At 39.9% G+C, this 23572-nt stretch overlaps 1 protein-coding gene across 5 annotated transcripts in view; it reads left to right on the plus strand.

The window, feature by feature from the left end:
* fbxo38 (F-box protein 38) overlaps positions 1-23572 on the plus strand; it is a 72659-nt gene that overhangs the window by 18605 nt on the left and 30482 nt on the right. For all 5 annotated transcript variants that reach the window (XM_043703760.2, XM_043703762.2, XM_043703764.2 and 2 more), the window contains 5 exons: positions 10240-10370; positions 10612-10782; positions 16525-16667; positions 17334-17523; positions 19823-19936. In XM_043703760.2, coding sequence (XP_043559695.1) covers positions 10240-10370; positions 10612-10782; positions 16525-16667; positions 17334-17523; positions 19823-19936 — 749 coding nt within the window. The remainder of the gene's footprint in view (positions 1-10239; positions 10371-10611; positions 10783-16524; positions 16668-17333; positions 17524-19822; positions 19937-23572) is intronic.

Genomic DNA, 23572 nt, shown 5'->3' on the forward strand with positions numbered 1-23572 from the left:
GAGTCCTTCTAGTGCTTTCCTTGTGTGTTATATGTTTCCTTCCTTTTTCTTGCTTAATGTTGGTGCATCTGTCTGTCTCGTGGTTTGCTGAGTTTACTCTGAGAGTTTGTTGGCTTCCAATGTTCATTCTGATGCTGATAAGAAATCTTTTTGTCCACATTGCTGAAGTTGTAATTTTAATCTTCTTACTAAGACAGCTTTTTCAGTGTCTATTAGGGGTTTTTTTATCCAGACTTCTGTGTTGTTTTCTTGTGAGTTTGTCTAGTTTTTTCTGCAGGTTTAGTTTTTTCATTTTCTGTTTGTCACTGTCTAATACCTATGGCTCGTTGTACTGGCGTGAAATTTCCTGGTTGTAGTTACAGAGGACTCAACCAACCAGAAACCCTAGCCACTCTCCCCTACATCAAATACATCTCTGAAATGACTGCCAGACTACCCAGATCCCTTGGCAACATGGTAGTCCACAAGCCCACCAACACACTAAAACAGCAGCTAATGAACTTAAAAGACCCTATACAAACAGCAAGCAAAATGAATTTCATTTACGAAATACCTTGCAAGGAGTGTATTAAATACTACATTGGACAAACAGGCAGAATACTAGCCACCAGGATACATGAACATCAACAAGCCACAAAAAGACACTACCTATTATCACTAGTATCCTTACATACAGATGAAGAAGGATGCGAGTTTGACTGGGAAAACACATGCATCCTAGGACAAGCCAAACAGACACGCATGAGAATTCCTAGAAGTAAGGCGTTTCATTTGGAACTCTATCAAACAAACACATCGATTTGGACCCCATCTACCATCCTCTGAGAAAAAGAACTGGAAATTACATCACCAACCCTAAGAAACCTAAACACATAAATAGAAAGTGGGACATGACACCAGCGCTTCAACGGAGACTCACTGATGTTACCCAGTATGGTAACGAAACGTCTGAAACTGAACCTTCCAACTCAGTGAGCAAACTCACATACAGAACCTCAACCTGAGCTACAAATCTTTTCAAAACTCGCTAATATTGTGATTGTTCCTGCCTCTGCCACCTTTCAGACAGTGTTCCAGATTCTCACCGTTAATGAATTATATAGTCACTTGCAGGGAGGAGCATCCAGAGAAGGCAACATTCATACAGCCTTCTTGACCAGTCTTGCATGTGACATCATGTCAGAAGCTTTACTGAAGTCTATGTAGATTACATCAACTGTACCAACCTTAATAAAAAAAGTACACACCAAGCCACTTCTTTGTAAAAACTCAATCAAACTGTCAGACATGACTTTCCCCTGATGAAGCCAGGCTGACTATCCTTGATTAATTCTTGCCTGTCCAAGTGAAGGTTGATTTGTTCCTCAGAGTGATACCACATTAGCTGTCTTTTCCTCCATTTGACACCTCTGCTGTGGCCAGGAAGGATTTGAAAACATCTCCTTACTTGCTTCCCACGGCAGTTAGCAATATACCTAATCTGGGCCTGGACATGTATCCAATTTTAAGTCTTCGAAAATTGCTAGTATTACCTCTTCTTTGATTGTGATTTGTTCAAGTATATCTTAAGTCCTCTTCCCTGATATCTATACCTGATCACCTTTGGCAGATAGGATTAATTTAGAATGGCATAATGGTTGTCACAGACATGGTGGGCCAAAAGGCCTGTTCCTGCACTTTACTGTTCTATTTGCTATAGTTAAGGCAAACTACTCATTTTAAAACCTTACCTACATTTTCCAGTTCCCTGCACAGTTTGGCACTTTGCTCTCCAATGGACCCTGCTTAACTTCTCACCCCTAATATACTTATAGCATGCCTTTTAGATTTTCTTTTATTTTATCCACTAAAATCTTCATGCTCCCATGCATCTTGACCATTGGTACCCACCAAAACTTCCCAGTTCACTTTGGCTGTATAACGTAGCTTGCTAACTCTCCATGGATGCTGTCTGACCGCTGTGATCCTTATCATTTGTTGTTTTCAGTGCTGATTCTAGCATCTGCAGTTATTTACTCCCTCACATTAAAATTAGCCTGCCTCCCACTCACTTTTATTCCTGGTCCATCTTTGTCTTTTTTCCATGACTATCTTTATTCTTATTGTGTTATGATCACTGTTACTGAAATGTTCCCTCAATGATACTTCTACTTGCCTAGCTTTGTTCTCTAAAATCAGATCTAACACAGATCGGACTTTGTACACGTTGGCTTGAAAAGCTTTCCTGGATATTTTTAAGAGCTCCCCCCACACCCCCAAACCTTTCATTCTTTGTCCATCCCAGTTAATAGTGGAGAAGTTGAAATCCCTTCTCACATCATTTACTTCTGTCTGGAATTTGCCTACATGTTTGCCCTTGCATTTCTCTCTGACTGTTTGGTGGTCTACAGTACACTCCAACGTTGTGATTGAGTCCTTTTTTTTAAAGTGGTACCTGTGTCTGTCTCAATAAGGGGGAGGCCATGTTGAGAAGGAATTTCATCACTTAACCAGAATACTTGGGAGAGTCAATTATTGAGTATGTTCAAGACTGATTATGATTTCTAATGTTCTTTAAGGGATATGGGAATAGTGTGGGAAAATAATTTTGAAATTACTCAGCCTTGATCTCAATGGTTGGAGCAGGCTCAAAGGGCTGGATGGCGCATTCCTACTTCTGTTTCATGTCATTGTAAAGATAATGTCTTGTCTTTTCTGTGTTTTTGATTGTGGACTGAAATGAGAAAAGAACTGTTTTTAAATAACCAGGATTGCTGGAGGTTTGCTGTATATTTTGGATGCAAGTAGCCTGATGCTGACTGTGAAAATTTTGCACTACTGCTGCTTTTAGTAGTAGTTTGAAGTGTAATTTGCAGATGAACTGGAGCTGGTACATGTCGCTGATTGGCCTGTGGACTAATAACCAATTATTGATGGCAAAGGCTTTCTGCCTGTCTGCAGCAATGTAATTGGTTCTCAGATAACTGAGTAGCTTGAGGCTGTGAACCAGATGCAGAAAAAACTTCTATTATCTCGAGTTTATTTTTTTTCTCCAGCAGTTGCTGTAAGATTGGATTTTTAATTAATAAGTCTTTCATGAATGAGACTGCCACGGTGTGCTGTTGTAAACCAGTGAAAGCAATTAGAAGGGGAAGGCTGCGAAGCACCATTCTGGTCAGCACAAGAAATACCTCAGCAGATCCTATGAACAGAGACAACTGAACTGTTTTCTCAGTTTTCCCTCTCAATACACCCTCCTTATTCTTGTGCATGTATGTATAAGGAGTTTATAAGGTGTTTAGTGTTTTAACTAATAGCTATATGATAGTTCAGTTGTTTCACAATAGGTAGAATTTTATTACTTGTAATAACTAGTAATTTTTAAGTTCTTACCTAAAAAGGAAATAAGATATGGTCTTGGTTTTGCCTCCTGTAAGAATTAAATCAAAGTATTTAGTGATCTGGATGAAGGCAAAGTATTTAGATAGGAGTGAAGGCTTTTCCCTTTTTGTTAAGAGTTCCAAGATGAAATTTGCAAGAAAGGTGATGGTTGGTATGGAGGGGAGATTGGGTAGTTGAGGGGAGGTGGAAAGAGAAGGGCATTGAGTTGGGGTTATAGCTGTCTTTGTATGATCAGTGTGAAACGTTCCTCATCATTAGCACATGGATTGTGGCATTGACTTCAGATTCTGGACGTCACTGCCATGCATGGATCAGAGAGGCCTGTGCAGCCAGAAAGAAAATGAGAGGGAATTCTAATTGGGGATCAGTTTTGTAGCTAGCCAATAGTTAAAGCAAATTTTAGTCCCATTGATATTTCCTAGGTAACTAATTGGAAATTAGAACCCACCAGTCTCTGAATCTAACTGAATTGTGAACTCTTTGGAAGTTTCCACACGCTGGAAAATTGTCCTTCAGATGTTTAAATTTCATGGGTAATTGCAGTATAATCATTGCATTGGAACTTCCAAGAGATCCCTGAATCTTTTGAGGTCTGATCTGACCTCCAGCTATTTGAAGATTTGGGTATACCCTTTAAATGTCTGTGAGGCATGGTTAAGCTTCATTAGGCTTCAGAGCAAAGATTGTCATTTTGGGAAGAACACTTCATGAAATAATTGTATAAAAGATTACCTTAATTTCATTTGGCGATCCTCTGATCAGTGCTTGCTCCAAGGCGTGCTTTATATGATCTGGCTTCAAAACCTAACTTGTATAAGGTTCTTGAAGAAGGAGACTGTCTGCTTTCTTGGGAAAAATGTTCCTGCGACCATAATAGTTTCCCTCTTTTCATGGAAGCAATGGAATAATTCGTACTAGTGTAGAATAGAGGATTTGATGAAATTATGAAATTTCAAAATGCCCTGATGCTGTGTACATTGCAACAATGCAATGAAAAGATTAAAAACAGGCAGAGGATGAGGTCACCTTTTTAATGGATCTTTAAAGTAGGAAGCAAAATTGAAACAGTAATGATAGACAAACATGTCCCAAGAATGTCTAATGAACAAACTTAAAAGTACCATCAGTAAACATCGCAAAACAGAATAGTCAGGACCTCAGAACTAATCAATAACAGAATAAAGATAGTGATAATTCTGAAAATATTGTACTGCTCACAGGAAATTTAATGCTTTGATGAATCGGTTGTTTGTGGACTCTTTTGTCTGGTGCTGCACTTGATCTTTGACAGTACATGGAATACATTGTTTTTTATTCCTCCATGGAATGTGGGCATCACTGGCTAGGCCAGCATTTATTGCCCATCCTCAAGTTGTCCTTGTGGTGGTGAACTGTCATCTTGAACCACTATAATCCATTTGGTGTAGGCAAACCCACAATGATTGGTTAAATTTGTTACCTTGATGTATTAAGTGTTAAGATTGACGTGACATTTTTAAGAAAAAGTATTCCTTAGTTTTTGGCAATGTCAACATATTGAGGCCACTAAAGTGTTGTATTTCCATGTAAGTTAGCTGGAGTAAGTAAGTACTGATGTAGTTTCTTTCTAATGTTATACCTTGCCTTTGAATAAATCCTTGATTGAAAAAGACACAAATTAAACTGAGATCATAAGGCAACTGATTTAGAAAGGCAGTTGTTTTGCAGTTTACCTAATCAGGGTATCTCCTTAACAAAACCTCAGTTTCTTTTCATTGGCTCAGTGGTTAGCAATGCTGCCTCATAGTGCCAGGGACCTGGGTTCGATTCCAGCCTCGGGTGACTGTGCAAGTTCCACAAAGACATTCTCTCCGTGTCTGTTTGGGTTTCCTCCGAATGCTCCGGTTTCCTCCCATAGTCCACAGATGTTCAAAATAGGTGATTTGGCCAAACTAAATTGCCCATAGTGTCCAGGGATGTGCAGGTTAGTTGCATTAGCCAGGGGAAATGTAGAGTAATAGGGTAGGGGAATGGGTCTGTGTGGGATAATCTTAGGAGGGTTGGTGTGGACTTGTAGGGCTAAAATGGCCTGTTTCCACACTGTAGGGATCCTAAACAAAAGTAGTAATGACATAAGGTAATAAGAACAAGAAAGGAAAAAGCCATCATATTAAAATTGTGTAGGAATTTCCTTGCCCTACTTGGCAAACAGCAAGCAAAGTAGCAGGTTAGTGACAAGTACACCAAGCTGTCGAGCTGTTGTGCGAATAGGGGATGAAAAGAAGGAAGTGACTACATTCTCTACAATCTTTCTATAATGATAGATCTCAAGGACGAGATAATTATTAGGGAGAAAGTCATGGAAAAACAGAGTGCAGATCTAGGCGACCCAGTGAGGAGTTTTGAAGCAGAATTTGCAATGATTTGAGAGCCATGTGAAATATGTATGTCATGAATATTCTTTTCAGGAATAGACTCACTATGATTGATAAAATAGTGAAAACTCCTCTAAGCCGTAATCTACAAGTTGACAACTTCCTTAGTATAGCCAATTCATGCAAAGAATTCACTCCAAATGTTTGAATGATATAGCCCCCATCAGTTAGTCTATACAAAACCCAAATTGCCTCCTGGACTGTGTGGTAGCCTTTCAGTTTTAAAAGGTATCATTTTCTGATTAGTAACACCCTTTCTGAATGTTTGAATGTTTACTGTGCAGAGAGATAGGTTTTCATCAAAGCTGAGGTATGTGATAATACTGAGAGCTTTGAGACATCGTATAAGCTTGACTGAAACAGAATGTAATTAGTGAGATTTGGTGTATTACAAAATGTTCATCGGAAGTGGAAAAGCCCCTGGATGAGGTAGTGGATCATTATAGTAAAACTGTACTTGTTAAATATTGCGATCAAATTGTTCAACTTTGTTCATCATGATTAAGTGGAATTAATTCTGTGCAGCTGACAAGTGAACAAAGTCACCTGTACCTGCTGAATGGCTATTTAGTGTAAGATGAGTGATTTATGATGCACAGGGCCAAGCTATCACATCCACAGGCCAGTTACCCAATGGAGTCGAGTTCGTGGCAATGTGCAACAATTGTGGAACCTGCAGGAAAAAGTGCTGACAAGTTTACACATTGATTGCTCAACTTGATGGCTCAAAACTGAGGTCCATAAACAACCAGAATAAGTTGAGAGTGCAGAGTAAGATAATGTACTGTGTGTGTAGAAAGTGGGTATGGAAGTGCTTTTTGCATCAGAAAACCATCATGTACCAGAGAAGAAACTCCAATAAAGTTTTACCATCTAGACTTTACACACACAATTAGACTTGAATGTGAAAAGAATCGTGGAAATGGTGCTTAAGGTTAATGTGAAGTTAGCTGCTGAAAGTTTTTTGAAGGGCGACTGGATTGTGCCTCATTTCATAGTTGCATAGATCAGATAACATAAAGGCTGTGTTTCTCCTGAGTAATATTTTTCAGAGAGCTATTTCTGCAACCACCCAAAGAAGCAAATGGAAAGCTATCACAAATGTCCAAGAATTAAACAATGATTCCAGTGCATTTTTTTATTATTGGAGAGATCGGTTTTGCTGAAAACGGGTGGTTTTGAACTAAAGGTGTTTCTTATTTTCTTGGTATTCTGTCAAATGTTTTTGGCAAACTTTTAGATCTCTTCACGATGCATGATTTCTGGAAGTACTGCTGAATGAGAAATGTTATTGTTAGTTTAATTTAAAATTAGGTATCATGCTCATAATTTATTTAAATATGTTGGTTTAGATGATTGACAGAGGAGATTAGATTAGATTATATTACAGTGTGGAAACAGGCCCTTCGGCCCAACAAGTCCACACCGACCCACCGAAGCGTAACCCACCCATACCCCTACATTTACCCCTTACCTAACACTACGGGCAATTTAGCATGGCCAGTTCACCTGACCTGCACATCTTTGGACTGTGGGAGGAAACCGGAGCACCCGGAGGAAACCCACGCAGACACAGGGAGAATGTGCAAACTCCACACAGTGAGTCGCCTGAGGCGGGAATTGAACCCCGGTCTCTGGCGCTGTGAGGCAGCAGTGCTAACCACTGTGCCACCGTGCCGCCCACTGGGATAACTTTAAATGGATATTCTGATTTACTGTTACTTCCATTCTGATTGATCATACTATTGTGTCAAAGATGAGAACTCAAAGAAAAAGTAGAAATCTAAAGCTATCAGATTTGAACGTGGTTTCCCATAGTAGAGATTGGGAGCCCAATTGGGTTTGCAGGCTGAAATTTTGAAGTTGGAGGCTCCAAGGCAACCATGCACCCCTGAACTCACACCGGTTGCAACCGTTCTGGAACCTTGAAGTGGGGTCATGGCAAAAAATGATTTGGCATGGAGTAGGCCAAATGCCCCATTACCCTCCCTATGACTTATAAGTATCTTGTCTAGCGTTGAAGAAATCTGGTACAAACTTGAACCAGGACCTAATCAAAAGATAAAAAAAACAAAACTGCGAAACGAAAGCATATGTTTTTGGAAAAGCTGAACAGGTCTGGCAACATCCGTGAAGAGAAATCAAAGTTAACGTTTCTGGTCTGATACCCTTCCTCAGAACTGATAGTAGGTAGGAAAATGTCAGTTTACGTGCAGGAGATAGGGGGATAAGGAGTAAACATTAGGGAGGGATAGAGCCCAAAGGGAGAGAAGAACAGTTGAACAGGCAAAGGAGTCAATAATCTAGCGAGGAGGGTGAACAGCTGTTAATGGAGATTATTAGATGCTAACAATAATGTGGAGATGCTGGTGTTGGGAAAGTTTAAAAATCACACACCAGCTTATAGTCAAACCGGTTTTTTTGGAAGTACAGAGGAACCTTGATTATCTGAAGGACATCGGTCGCAAGTATTTCATTCGGTTAATCGGAGTGCTGCTCCCTCATCAGGTAGCTAGTAGCTACCTGACAAAGGAGCAGTGGTTCGAAAGCTTGCACTTCCAAATAAACCTGTTAGACCATAACCTGGCATTGAGTGGTTTTTAACTTGGCTAGCAATAGGTGGTGTGTAATGACAGATTATGTGATAACAAGACCTGGTGTGTATAGCGTGGAGCTAGGACAAGGGGGAGTTGAGGCCCTAAAATTTATTGAATTTGATAAGAGTCCAGAGGGCTGCAGGATCACCAAATGGAAAATGAGGTGTTGGTCTTTCACTGTGCGCTGGCTTCGCTGGAACACTGCAGCAAACATGAGGCACAAATGTTTTCCAGGGAACAAGGTGATATGTTAAAGTGGCAAGCTCTCGGGGTTTATTTTGTGGGCGGAACCTGGATGTTCTGCGAAGTGGTCACCCAGTCTCTGCTTTGTTTTCCTAATGTAGAGGAAACCACATTGTGGGTAGCAAATGCAGTAGATTAGATTGGGAGAAGTGCAGGTAAAGTGCTGCTTCACCTGCAAGGTATATTTGGGACCTTGGATACTGAGGAGGGAGGAGGTAAATGGAATATAGTCAGGCCTACTTGCCTAATCAAAGGATACTGGTTGCTTTTGTCCTCTGTCTATATTTATAAATGCAAGGAACCTACTTTTTTTAGAATCTTTAATTTGGCCTGCCATGTTTTAAAGGCTTGCGAACATAGGTCCCAGGTGTCTGTATCCTCCACCTTGTCTTTAAATTTTCACAAGTTTAAATTGTCTCATTCTTGCCATCAACTTAATCACTTCACACATTTCATCTGTCACATTGGTCTTCCTGACACATGTCTATGTACCACCATTTGTTACATCAAGTTTTGTTTCATCAAACTTTTAAAGTTTTATATCCTGTATGCTCAAGTATACTTCATAAATATCAGAAAAGGCAGTGGACTTGCACAAACTACCCAGGAGACAGCACAACACATTTTCCGAAAAACAATTTGTTTGCTTTCTGTTCTTGAGTTAATTTTGTTTCATGCAGCAACTGCTCCTTTAATCTCAAGGCTACATCTATTATGTACTACTTTATTATAGTGGTTCTCAAATTATCCGTCTGTACCCTCAAGTGTAGGCTCATGGCTGGTCCAAAATGTCAGTCACTCACAATGAAGTGCTGTTGCTGAGGCCATATAGGGAACCAGGCAAGAACCCCAATTCTCTCTACTGCGGTAGAGGCATACTTTGACAGGCTCCCCCTGTGCATGGCAAGACTTGTAATAAGTGCAAGCAACAACACTGCAGTTTTATAAATAATGTTATTGTTTTATTAAATTAATATGAATGCACAATAATTGTTTCTCAGAATTGTTTTCTAATTTTATTATATTTTTAGAATGTTTCAAGTAAGTGCGCTTCTAATGAGGTTTTACCCAGTGGAGAGTAAAGGCAGGTGAGATAGGATTTGTAGGGTCTTTTGCTGAAGTGCTTCATTGGCAACTTGGTTTTGAGAGCTGCTGTTTTAGTAAATATTTTTGATGGTATTGTGCACAATTTAAATCTCTCTGAGGCCTTTCAACATTTTGAACATTTGAGAATATTTCCAAAATGAATGAAAGAGCTTAAATGCTCATTTTGTAGCTTTGTACATCAGTAAAAACAATGAGGTTTTTGTTTAATATGCAAGATTGCATATTTAAGGGAATTACAATGAGGACTGGCATAATCAAGACTCCCCAAATATTGTATATATGCAGCAACATGAAAGGAAAATGATGGCAGTAGGAAGAGTGTATAATTTTATCTAAGGACAGGAAGACAAATAAGCTGCACAGTATGGCAATGTTTGCGACCTTTGTCCTTTTGAAAATCTGGTAGATTCTTATTTGTAGAAATGGGAGTATGCAAGTATATTTTTAAGAAGTCAGTAACCTGACAATTTTGAGCTGTTCTGTTCTACTTGCTTTAGGTTACATGAAGTTCGTATTCAACCTTCGCTAACCAAAGATGGTGTTTTCTCAGCACTAAAAATGGCAGAGCTGGAATTTTCCCAGTTTGAAACCCTGCACCTTGGATATGTTGATGAATTTCTATTGCAATGTAAGAATCTGAAATTATCTACTTTTTAAAACTGGCACTTCATTGGTGTGATTCAGAACAGAGCTATTCACCAATGGTAAATAATTCAGTTAAATTGACTATCTTGCCAATGGTTCTTTTATGGGTTTTCGGTTTAACATAATAAACATGGATATTAAACACATGGAAGTAAAAAAAGAATTGTCTGTGTTCCAACTATGCTAGTTTACGATTTACTAATGCATATTTTCTCTATTTTCAGGTAAGATGACAAATGCTGAATTAGTGAAGCATGGTTTGGCAGATGTGGTTGAGAATCCTGGTATCATTACAGACATTGGAATGAAAGCCGTAAATGAAGTATTTCCTTGTATCAAATACCTAGTTATTTATAACTGTCCCCATTTGCACAATGCACATAACTGGATAACAGGTACAGGTGCTTTTTTGTCTTTAGTTAAGTGTTAAATAGAAATATTTGTTTTTGTATATGTTACTTAGGCTGCAATAGTTTGAACTCATGGAAGATTATGCAGTAGAACTTGCAAGAGGTGATCAGTGATATGGAATAGAGTTGTTACTCAGTTCAGTCATTTCAATGCATGTTTATTGCTAAATTTAAGATAGTTCCCAAATAATATTCATATTTATTTGAAGCTGTTTGCAAAATTATGATTTTAAAATTGAATGATGATGAATTCCATGAAGAAAGGCTTTCATTCCTGTTATACCCCCTTGTGTTTCAAATATTACAGCTTTTTTTAAAAAAAAAAAGCAAGTTGTGCATTTATTTTGAAGTGTGGTGACTAACGTTGGCAAACATTTCATGATCATAACAAAGAAATATGGTTTCCTTCCTCAGCATTTTGAAAAACAGCAAATCATAGTTATTTATTGCATAATCTCTGTACACAGATCAAAATTCAAACTGTAGTGCCAGTAATGCAAGAATGTGAGTTGAAGTTCATTGTAGATGTGCATGACGTCAGTTAAGTTTATTTGTGGATTTAAATCAGGTGCTCAACCTTGAGATCCTTAAGTATTTGTAGGGGATTCCAAACATGGTCAATAATAGCTTTTCTTTCATCTGTCATCCCCTGACCAATCTTTACCAACTTATCACTTCAGGATTAGATAGAACCAATTTTTGTTTGGGCTGCTTGGCTGGCCACTTCTTTATCCCTGTTGCTACTTCTCCAGCCTCATTCTTCAGTAATCCAAAGTTCACACCTGCCTTTCTCTCAGCTTTTTATTTATGTAATAAAAATCCTTAATATTACTAGCTATCTTACCCTGCGATGTCATTGAGCACCCCCCCCCCCCCCCCCCCCCCCCCCCATTGTTTTTTTTAGTTATTATCTGCTGATTTGTAAAGGCTTCCCAATCTTCTGGCTTCCTACTGATCTTCACATTATACATCACCAAATCCAGAATAGCTTGTTCCCTCATGGGTTTTGCTACAAGCTACTCCAAAAAAAATCTCATAGACATTCCACAAATTTCTTTTCTTGAGATTTGCAACCAGCCTGATTTTCCCAGTCCAGCTTAATGTTGAAGTCCCTTGTAATTATTGCAATAGTGCATTTCTTGCATGCCTTCTGATCTGCTGATTTATTCCCCACATCCTGACTACTGGGGTATGGTGGTAAATGCTTCTGCTAATTAAATCAAACACAGAAAAGTTCACCTTTCTTCTTAATCTGTTAAAGTGTGAGTGACAGAGAGCCTTCACTACCAAAATTCCACTATTAAAGAAAAAATATCAATTTTATTCTTTAACTCTTAAAGTGAACATTAACCAACAACTATTTACAAATCTACGCCTCCTTTTCTCTGAAAGGTTTGTTATCTACTTCCCACTCTAATACTGTACTGATCCAATAAAAGCCCCAATTAAAATCACAGCAACTTAATTTTCAGACAGTGGCTTTTGTCTCCAGTGTCTGCCTTCCTCTGTTTGTAGATCTCCCTGCGTCGTCTTCGGTCTTCTGCTGCAAAGATGTTTCAAATGGTAAAGGTACCTTTGATAAAGTGTGTTTTTCAGGCAATCTCTCAATGACAGTTCGTGCTGTCTCTCTGGCTAACTCTCGAAATGCCAGCTTATTTATATCCCAAACATCAGATTGTCTCATTGGTTCGATGTCAAAACAGTAAAATTCAAATTTGATTCGGTTTTTTAGTATCTTAGAGCATAATTTAAACTGGTTAAATTCAAATAGTAGTCAAAACATCTGAGGTATCAAGTTTACAATCAAATGTTACATTAGATTAGATTACTTAGTGTGGAAACAGGCCCTTCGGCCCAACAAGTCCACACAGACCCGCTGAAGTGCAACCCACCCATACCCCTACATTTACCCCTTACCTAACACTACGGGCAATTTAGCATGGTTAATTCACCTGACCCACACATCTTTGGACTGTGGGAGGAAACCGGAGCACCCGGAGGAAACCCACGCAGACATGGGGAGAATGTGCAAACTCCACACAGTCAGTCGCCTGAGGCGGGAATTGAACCCAGGTCTCTGGCGCTGTGAGGCAGCAGTGCTAACCACCGTGCCGCCCGCATATTTTCTATTTTCAATTTTCCATATACTCTGAGACTGCTAGTCAGTCACATGGCAGTTGCCTGCAAACTCTCACTGCCAAAACAGCCTTCACACTCGCTCAAAGGTACAGTGCACACCTTCAACTTCATAAGAGGCCTGTATATAACTATTTTTTGTTTTACCTTTGTGGTTTCTCAACTCTACCCTCAGGTTCTACACCTTCTGTTTCTCTCCCACTGCATGTTATCAATTTAGTTTCATTTCTTATTAATAAGACAGCCCCAACCCATCTCTCTGTTCTTTTGATAGGGCGCATATCCTTTGATTACTTAGTTCCCAGCTTTGGTCCCCTTGCGGCCATGTATCTGTGATACCTACAACAAAATACCTGCCAATTTCAATCTGCACAACAATCTCGTCTTGTTTCGTATATTGCGTGCATTAAAATACAACATCCTCAGTCCTATGTGGACTGCCCTGCTTCTCATCGTCGTCCCCTTATCTGCTGTGCCTGAAGTTAGATTCCTGACCCTTTCCGTGCACTCTACCTCCTACATTTGTAACTAGATCATTAATGTACATTTTTTAAAAAATGCAAGGGTCCCAGCACTGAACGCTGACATGCCAGTGGACGCAGGCTTTCAGTCACACAAATGACCTTTGACCATCACTTTGTTTTCCTTGTTGCCACTAAGCCAATTTTTAAAAATTCATTCACTGGATGAGGGTGTCAGTGACTAGGTCAACATTTATTGCCCATTCCTAATTGCCCAGGAGGCAGTTAAAGCTCGACAGCATTGCTGTGCATTGGAGTCACATGTTGGTTAAACTAGGCAAAAGTGAGGACTGCAGATGCTGAAAATCAATCTAGATTAAAGTGGTGCTGGAAAAGCACAGCCAGTCAGGCAGCATCCGAGGAGCAGGAAAATCAACATTTCGGCCAAAGCCCTTCATCAGGACTGAAGGCAGGGAGCCTCCCGTGGCCATCTCTTTAGTCTGAAGGAAGTGGGAGGATTCAAAAGAGAAATTGTTCAGGGTGAGGACCAGTTCAACGAAACGAATGAGTGTCGGTGGAAGGGTACTATTGGGGACATCGGGAGAGGAAGAAACTGAGGCCTGGAGGCCCTGGTCATGGCGGATGGAGGTGTAGAGGGATTGGAAGTCCATGGTGAAGATGAGGCGTTGGGGGCTAGGGAAGCAGAAGTCTTGGAGGAGGTAGAAGCGTGTGGGTGGTGTCCCGAACGTATGTGGGGAGTTTCTGGAGTAGGGGGGATAGGACAGTATCGAGGCAAGTCGAGATGAGTTAAGTGGGGCAGGAGCATGCTGAGACAATGGGTCGGCCAGGGTGGTCAGGCTTGTAGATCTTGGAAAGGAGGTAGAATCGGGCGGTGCAGGGTTCCCAGACTGAGGTTGGAAACTGTGGGTGGGAGATCTCCTCGTGAGGTGACGAGGTTGTGTGCTTTCCACATCCATCAAAGTTTCACCTGCACGTCAACCAATATCATTTATTGTATCCAGTGCGGCCTCCTCTACATTGGGGAGACTGGATGCCTTCTCGCAGAGCGCTTTAGGGAACATCTCCGAGACACCCGCACAATCAACCTCACCATCCCGTGGCCCAACATTTCAACTCCCCCTCCCATTCAGCCGAGGACATGCAGGTCCTGGGCCGCCTCCACCGCCACTCCCTCACCACCCGACGCCTGGAGGAAGAACGCCTCATCTTCCGCCTCGGAACACTTCAACCCCAGGGCATCAATGTGGACTTCACCAGTTTCCTCATTTCCCCTCCCCCCACCTTGCCCTAGTTCCAATTTTCCAGCTCAGCACCATCCCCATGACCGGTCCTACCTGCCAATCTCCCTTCCCATCTATCCATTCCACCCTCCTCTCTGACTTATCACCTTCATCCCCACCCCCATCCACCTATTGTACTCTTTGCAACCTTCTCCCCTGCCCCTCCCCCTCCCATTTATCTCTCCACCCTGGAGGCTCCCTGTCTTCAGCCCTGATGAAGGGCTTTTGCCCAAAACGTCGATTTTCCTGCTCCTCGGATGCTGCTTGACTTGCTGTGCTTTTCCAGCACCACTCTAATCTAGACTCTGTTGGCTAAATTAGTTCAGGATGTCAGTTTCCTTCCCGAAAGGACATTAGTGAACCAGATGGATTTTTCTTGACAATCGACAACGGATTCATGGTTATCATTAAACTGTTACTTACAGGTTTTCTTAATTAATTCAAATTCAGTCATCTGTTGTGATGGGACTTATCCCTGGGTCTCTGGGTTAACAGTCCAATGATAATAGCACTAGGTTGTCACCCCTCTATTTTGGATCCAGTTTGTCAAATTGCCTTGAATTCCGTGGGCTTCTACCTTTTCAGCAAATTTTCCATTCAAGTCCTTGTCAAAAGCCTAACTGAAGTCCATGCAGATTGCATTAACTGCACTACCCTCCTTTACATGACTGGTTACCTCACATCTTTTAGGTGTGATCTTCCCCTAACAAACCCATGTTGACTATAATTGAATCCTTACCTGTCCAAGTGAAGAATAATTCTGCCCCTCAGAAATTTCCCCAATACTTTCCTATCACAGATGTTGGACTCACTGCTCTGTAGTCGCCTGGTGTTTCCCTATCACACTCCTTTACATGAAGGTACGCCATTAACTGTCCTCCTATGTCCAGATTATTTGAAAATTAATTTCAGAGCTCCTGCAATCTTCTCCCTTCCCTCTGACAACAGCCTGGGGTACATCTTATCAGGGCCTGGGGATTTATCACTTTCAGGCCTGCTAAAACCGCTAATACCCTCTCGCTCTTGCACGCACTCTCTTTCTTTTGCACTCTTGCTGTCTGACTCTAGCTTTGCTAATTCATTGAACTATATCTCAGCATGCCTACGTTATCCTTTTCTACAGTGAATACTCATTTAAAACCTCAGCAATGTCTTGGCTCTACACACATTGCCATTTGCCCGATAATGGACCTTCCTCTTTCCTTGGTTGTCTCTTGGCCCTAATACACTTAGATTTTCATTAATTTCCCACCAATTTTTTTACATCGGTTCTTCGCTTTTCTGATTTATTTTTCAGGAACTTCCTGCAGTTTCTGTAGTTCTGTAGAGCATCTGTTGCTCCAGCATCACCCCCACAGCCCAGTCCCCACCCAAACCTTTCTTGTAGGACTTTTTAACCTGCTGGGACAGGAGGGAAGTACATTTGCATTTGAACCAATGGTGTCAAAAGTAGTGAATTTCATCAACTTGTATTTGACGAGGCGTAGTGGACATTATTAATAAATGAACAGCTTGACAAGATGCTTTTACAACTTCTCTGACAGAACAGCTCATCATTCACTGCAGCGCTCTCATATCCATGCTTTCTCAATGCTGTACTGCCACATTACTGCATTGTAAATTGCAAACAATGTTTTAATCCTATCACATAAAACAATGTTTTCAATAACTTTTCAGTGCAGAAGAGGGTATTTGAATTATAGCAAGTTCATGGAGTTTTCAGAATTCATTGTGAGGGGAAGCTCAAAGCAAATTGAGACGCCTGATTTTAAATTAGGAGAATGAATATATTCTAAATATAATGTGATCTTATTCATATACTTTTATAGACCATTCACGATGGAGTCGCTTGGTGGATCTTACACTTGTTCGTTGTCACGCAATCAAGCTAGAGTCATTCAGTCAGTTTGTAGAAATGCTGCCAAGCTTGGAGTTCATTTCATTGGACCAGATGTTCCGGGAGCCTCCAAAGGTGTGATTTGGACTTTGCAAAAACAAACAAATTTTGACAATACCTACAAATTTCTGGCATTATTATTTACAACCTTGATGCCCTTTTTTGGATTGAAACTCCTCTCTGATGCAGTGCTTGGGTGTCTTAACATTTAAGAAACATTATGTGCTAACACATTAAGAAATTGAGGCATAGATTTTCCACAGTTTTATGTTCTGAATAACCAATAATTTCACAAGTCCTCAGCCATGCTTTTTGGTGGAATATCTTGAGGAAGAATGATTCACCCAAGCAGATTTTTGCAGGGTGGGGATAGAAAAGAGAAAAGTAATAATTGCATTAAGCTCCAAGGTGTCATTATTCACTTTCATTATGAGATATCTGAGGTGATGGATTTTTTATTTCATCGGAAGAAATGAGAAAGAAAGGATTTTGCCAATAAATTGAATAATTTGAACTTCATTAAAATCCTTTCTTCTGATGTGGGGACTGCTTTTCAATCTTTTGAGTTGCATTTTGTGGTAGCTACAATGTGTGCTAGGTGAAAAATGTTTGATTTGCAATGAATTATAATCAGTGAAACCTACTACTGACAGATGTTACTGTGGCGCTTTTGTAAACTACAATGATGCAACGTTAAAATATTGATAGTAAAATCAATGTAATGCTTATCTATCACATCAGGGCTGTGCTCGTGTAGGGTTGAGTGCTGGCACAGGAATTGGTGTTTCTTCTGCTCTTGTTAGCAATCAGAATTCCAACAATGATAATGATAATAATCAAAATAATCACGGCAATATCAATAATAACAATAACGAGGAGAATGATGCCCGACAAGAGAGAGCAGTTCCTGACTTACCAAACCCAGTGAATGGTAAGTTTTTAATGTCTTTAAAGATATTCAGAGTTCTCTATTTATAATACCTGTGGTGTTCACTCTTTAATCAACAGTCTTATTGTATGTTAGCTTCATGTTGTGAAATTTACTTTCATTTAAAGAAGTTAGTTAGCACCTAACAAACTGTCAACTTTCTACACAAAGTCCAAACTGCCAGTCATTTGTTATGGAGTTTCCCACTACAAAAAAATTGAGAAACTAAATGAAGAGCTATGAGAATTGTTTAGACAAAGGAGCACACTGGTAATATGTTTGACGATATTCTTAAAGTCGGCAAGGACCAAATGAGATACTGGAAGTCTTTATTGCATTGCAGATAGTTACTGTACTGAGTTATAGTTTGAAATGTTTTTCTCTGTCTTTTTTCATCTTGCCAAATTCTGAAAATTAGTCAGTTAGTGACCCCTTCTTCCAGGCCTCTTTGCCTGGCCTATAAAGTTTGTCTGCTGTTGGCACAGTTTTTCTTCCATTTGTATAATTTAGATTACCAATACATGTAAAAGAAGTTTTGAATTGTAGGTAAATGAGGAATTGCCTTATTTGAGTATTGCAATGGGGAAAAGAAGCCTATTTTTTTCAAAGCTTTTCATCTTGCATTCAGCAGGACTATTTTCAGGGTATACCAAAGTAAAGGGGAAGTGATATTTATACTATGAGAGAAGCGTGCTTAATCGGTTGGCACATTGTTTCTGATTAGTAGGTGTGTTGCCATGAAGACTGAACCTGTACCAGAGCAGTTTGGCATTGCTGCCTCAGTTCCATGGACTAGAGTTTGAGTCCAGCCTTGGACAACTATCTGTGTGGATGTTATCTGTATGTCTGTGTTGGCTTTCTCCCCTCCGGGTGCACCAGTATCCTTCGAATTCAGAAATTGCGTTAGGTGATCAACCATGCTAAGAAGTGCCCCGTAGTGTCCAGGGATGTTCAGGTTAGGTAGGTTAGCTGTGGTATAAACACAATGCTAGGGATGGGTCTGGATGGGGTGGTCTTCTAATGGTCATTGCAGACTTGAACCGAATGACCCCTTTCTGCATTACAGGGTTCTATGATTCTAAAATGCTGATTGACAGTTAACTGACAAACTTTGTTAAACTTTTTAGCAAGGTAGGTTGACTGGTCAAGGCATTGACTTGAGGAATGAACCAGACAATAGCTGTCACCAATTTTGTTACATTGAAATGGGCACTGTGCACTTCACCTATCTGTCTGGAAAGGCCCTGTGTATTAATATACATTGAGTTCACTACAACTGAGTGCACCACACTTCAAGCCGAATGATCATAATTTGGTTATTCTTTTTCACCCAAACAGGAGTCTGTAGGAAATAATGTCAAGTTGCAGAAGTATATCTAATGTTGGATCCTGTGTTGTGAGATGTGCAAGAACAGTATAGTTGGGTATGGTTAGTACCTTGCTTGCTGTGACCTGCCAAACCATCTGTTTGAAATGCCTACCTATTTAGCATCACACTGGCAATGAAATTCATATACTGCATGTGTGATAGGCAGAATGCCTTTATGATTTGATGGCTACATCCTGTTAATGGCAAATATCATAGTATTGTTACTGCATAGAAGCAGCATCAAGCTAGCTTCGCATTTTTCTGAAACCTCTGGGGTGCCTTATCCCTCCAAGGTAGTCTGATGTAAGTTGAGTACTTTTCAGGACCAAAAGAGATGACCATAGGCCTAACCCATTTGTGATGCCATGTGATACACAGTGAAGAATGATCTGATCAGCATAGCCATTATCCTACACCTTATTTCAGCATTGTGCTTACATGGTGAGCAAATTACTTTTCTCTGTTCCTATTTACAAGATTGTAGTAAGGTCAGTCTTCTGCCGCATGGAATTGTAGGAAACCTAGCGTGCATGTTGATTTGTGAAAGTAGGTTTTTAATGGGTTGGTGTGTTCTTCATGAGAATACTTCTACCAGTGAGCCAACCAATCTTTTCTCATACAGTATGAATGTTGGTTTCTCTTAACGTTGTTACTGTGAGTTGTCCTGATGAGTGCAAGGCAAACTCTTTGACAAAATGCCTGTCTTCATTAGTATTCAGGTTCTGTACAACAAAACAAAAATATTGTTGTTTTGGGGGTGACGTATTAGCGACATCAGACAAGGCTTAATGTTAACTATGATGTAAATAAACTGCTGTTTTATTTTCACTGAAATTTTCAAATAGTGCAGTGGAGTTTTATTCATGATTCTTGTTCATTCCATGATTTTATTTTTAGATGTCTTAATCATTTGTAGGTATTTTGCTGTTTCAGATCAAGGACTCCAGGAGGCTGTCCAAGAAAGTAGACCAAGTGGAGCTGAATGTAACTCTGACCAGAATAGTGGGCATTCTGTGACACCCATGGATATAGATGAAGAACAAGCAGGTAAAGTGTGCTGTAATAATGTTGGATTTATTGATAAAAGCCTTATCTTATTACTATATTGAGTTGTATCATTGGGATTACATTGTCGATCTTGGCTTGTATGATCTTAAGGTTCCATAAGGCAGAAGTTTATATTTTCGAGGAAGCACAGTAATACCAGTTTCTGGTTATCCTTTGCTTACTTGAAGGTTATTTATTTAAACCTTAGCTTCATTAAGAATAGAAGAGAATAAATGAACTGACAGTCAGTGGATTAGTTACTTTGTTTCGTGTGATTTTTGTTTTGGTTGTTCTTGTGATGTAGGCATCACTAATAAAATGGACATTTTATTGTCCATCAGTTGTCGTTGAGAAAATAATGGTGATGGGGATGATGCAGTCTTTGTAATGAAGATGTTTCCATAATGATGCTAGTTGGGGAGTTCCAAGATTTTGATCATGACTGAAGAAATATATGTCCAAGTAACAGTCTAACGTGATATTGATCCTCATGCACCTGCCTTGTCTGTTAAATAGTATTCATAGGTATGGGTTTGTTATTTTAAAAATTCGTAGTGAGTTCCTGTAGTTCCTTGCTCTACCATGGTGGAGAAAATCCTTAACTTAATAACTTACATAATTTCTTGGAAAGTTAATTGTTTATTTTCATGGTGATCCAGTTAAAACAGGTATATATTTTGTTCTTGAATGGTGATGTACTACTAGTGTTGTTGGAACTGTACCCACTTATATTTTGTGCCATCTGTTGACTGAACGTGTATAAAATTTAACATAAACAGATTTCAGATAGTGAAGATGTTTTGGGATTCCTAACTGCCATTACTGAGGATCCATGGTAAACTTATATTAAAAGTATAACTGCTGGGGTAAGCTTACTGCAGAAAAAAAGTAATTTCCCAAGATAGAAGGGTTCAAAGAATAGAGATTAGAGTTTGTGGTATGTTTGAAACAATATGATCTGCATGCTTATTGCCAGGTTTAGCAGGTGGATTCTGCTGTGGAGTTACTCAAATTGATTGGAAGTGAGGTCATTTGCAAAAAAAACAGAATATTAAAGGGAGAGGCAGTTTGACACTGGGCTGAAAAATGCATTGGTTCGATTTCTGTTGGCTAGTTAAAATAATTCTGAAAACATAAATAAGCCAATCTACCAGTGTAAAATAGTTTAGTTTGTTACTTTGAGAGGAAGTGAAACAGAATGATGAAAATAAATTACCCTTCAATGATGTGTTTTTAAAAAAAGGATTGTTGTTATTCAGGCAGAATTAAAACTCTTGTTTGTATTCAAAATAAAACAGAAAGACTGTTGCTGATATCCTACCAAATGCTCTTTCCTGTATTCAAAGGGTAATCAATCTTATTGCTCTTTGCCAACCTAGTTTCCATGACAACCAACCCTCTTAATTTAAATTCCACAAACAAATTGAGTCGCAGAAGTACACAGCATGAAAACCGACCCTTCGGTCCAACTTGTTCACTATGTAAATCTAGTCCCATTTGCCAGCATTTGGCTCCTATCCTTCTAATTCCTTCCTATTCGCATACCCATCCAGGTGTCTTTGAAATGTTGGAATCGTGCCAGCCTCCACCACTTCCTCTGGCAACTCATTCCATACATGCACACCTGCATGAAAAGGTTGCCCCTTGGATCACTTTTTGTATCTTTATCGTCTCACCCTAAACCTATGCCCTCTAGTTTTGGGTTCCCCTACCCCAGGGAAAAGACCTTGCCTATTTATCCTATCCATGCACCTCATGATTTTATAAACCTCTATAAGGTCACCCCTCTGCCTCCGACACACCAGGGAAAATAACCCCAGTCTAGTCAGCCTTTCCTTATAGCTCAAACTCTCCAACGCTGGCAACATCCTCCAAACTTCTTCTGAGCCTTTCTTATTTCACAAAATCCTTCCTATTGTACACAATACTCCAAAAGAAGCCAACCAATATCCCATACTGCTGCAACATGACCTCTCAATGCACTGACCAATAAAGGCAAGCATACAAATGCCATCTTCACTATCCTATCTATCTCCGACTCCACTTTCCAGGAACAATGAATCTGCACTCCCAGGTCTCTTTGTTCAGCAACAGTCCCCAGCACCTAACCATTAAGTGTATAAGTCACACCCTGATTTGCCGTTCCGAAATGCAGCACCTCACATTTATCTCAACTAAACTCCATCTGCCACCCATTGGCCCATGTGATCAAGATCCTGTTGTACTCAAAGATAACCTTTTTCGCTGTCTTCTATACCTCAGATTTTAGTGTCATCTGAAAACTTACTAATGATACCTCCTACGTTCATATCCAAATCATTTGAATAAATGTCAAAGCTTGAAAGATATCTATTGGAAGCTTAAAAATGGATGGACCATTCAATATCAGCATGGGCGCTGGAGAAGACAAAGACACATTTCTATCCAATCAACCCTACAAAATCATCCTCACCTAATACTTTGGAGCTTGTTTCAAAATTAGGAAAGTTGTCTCTCAAGCTAGTCAAGTAGCAACCAGATATAGTCTCACTCAGAAAATTGTGTCTGATAGGAAATGTGCCTGTCACCTCCATTACCAGCATCTTCCCACCAGCAAGACAGACTCACCATTGGTAGTACAGTGTACATTAATGATCTGGATTTGTTGTGTGGAGAACAATTTTAAAGTTTGCAAATTGCTTGAAACTTGGAAGAATTGTAAATTGTGAGGAGGACTGTGTTGAACTCCAAATGAACATTTTCAGGTAGGTGTGGCCAGAGAGATTCAATGCAGAGTGATGAGATGGTGCATTTTGGTAGGAAGAACATTGGAAGACAATGTAAAATAGGGGTTACAATTTTAAAAGGGATGGAGGAGAATATTGCATCCAGCTATGGGTGCCACGTTATTGAAAAGATGTGAATACATTGGAGAAAGTGCAGAAACAATTTAAAAGAGTGGTGCCAGGAATGAGAAACTTCATTAATGAGGATATATTGAAGCAGTTGTGACTGCTGTCCTTAGACAAGTATTCGACAAGGTTCCCCTTGGGAGACTGTTTAGCAAGGTTAGATTTCGTGGAATACAGGGAGAACCAGCCATGTGGATACAGAACTGGCTCAAAGGTAGAAGAAAGGTGGTGGTGGAGGGTTGTTTTTCAGACTGGAGGCCTGTGACCAGTGGAGTACCATAAGGATCTGTGCTGGGTCCACTACTTTTCATCATTTATATAAACGATTTGGATATGGACATAGGAGGTATAGTTAGTAAGTTTGCAGATGACACCAAAATTGGATGTGTAGTGGACAGTGAAGGTTACCTCAGATTACAATGGGATCTTGATCAGATGGGCCAATGGGCTGAGGAGTGGCAGGTAGAGTTTAATTCATATAAATGTGAGGTGCTGCATTTTGGGAAAGCAAATCTTAGCAGGACTTATACATTTAATGCTAAGGTACTAGGGAGTGTTGCTGAACAAAGAGACCTTGGAGTGCAGGTTTATAGCACTTTGAAAGTAAAGTCGCAAATAGATAGGATAGTGAAGAAGGCGTTTGGTATGCTTTCTTTTATTGGTCAGAGCGCTGAGTATAGGAGTTGGGAGGTTATTTGCGGCTGTATAGGAAGCTGGTTAGGCCACTTTTGGACTATTGCATGCA

Source organism: Chiloscyllium plagiosum, unplaced genomic scaffold, assembly GCF_037043375.1.
Source record: "Chiloscyllium plagiosum isolate Xiang-an unplaced genomic scaffold, Cpla_swu_hap1 HiC_scaffold_16, whole genome shotgun sequence".
NCBI classification, from domain to species: domain Eukaryota; kingdom Metazoa; phylum Chordata; class Chondrichthyes; order Orectolobiformes; family Hemiscylliidae; genus Chiloscyllium; species Chiloscyllium plagiosum.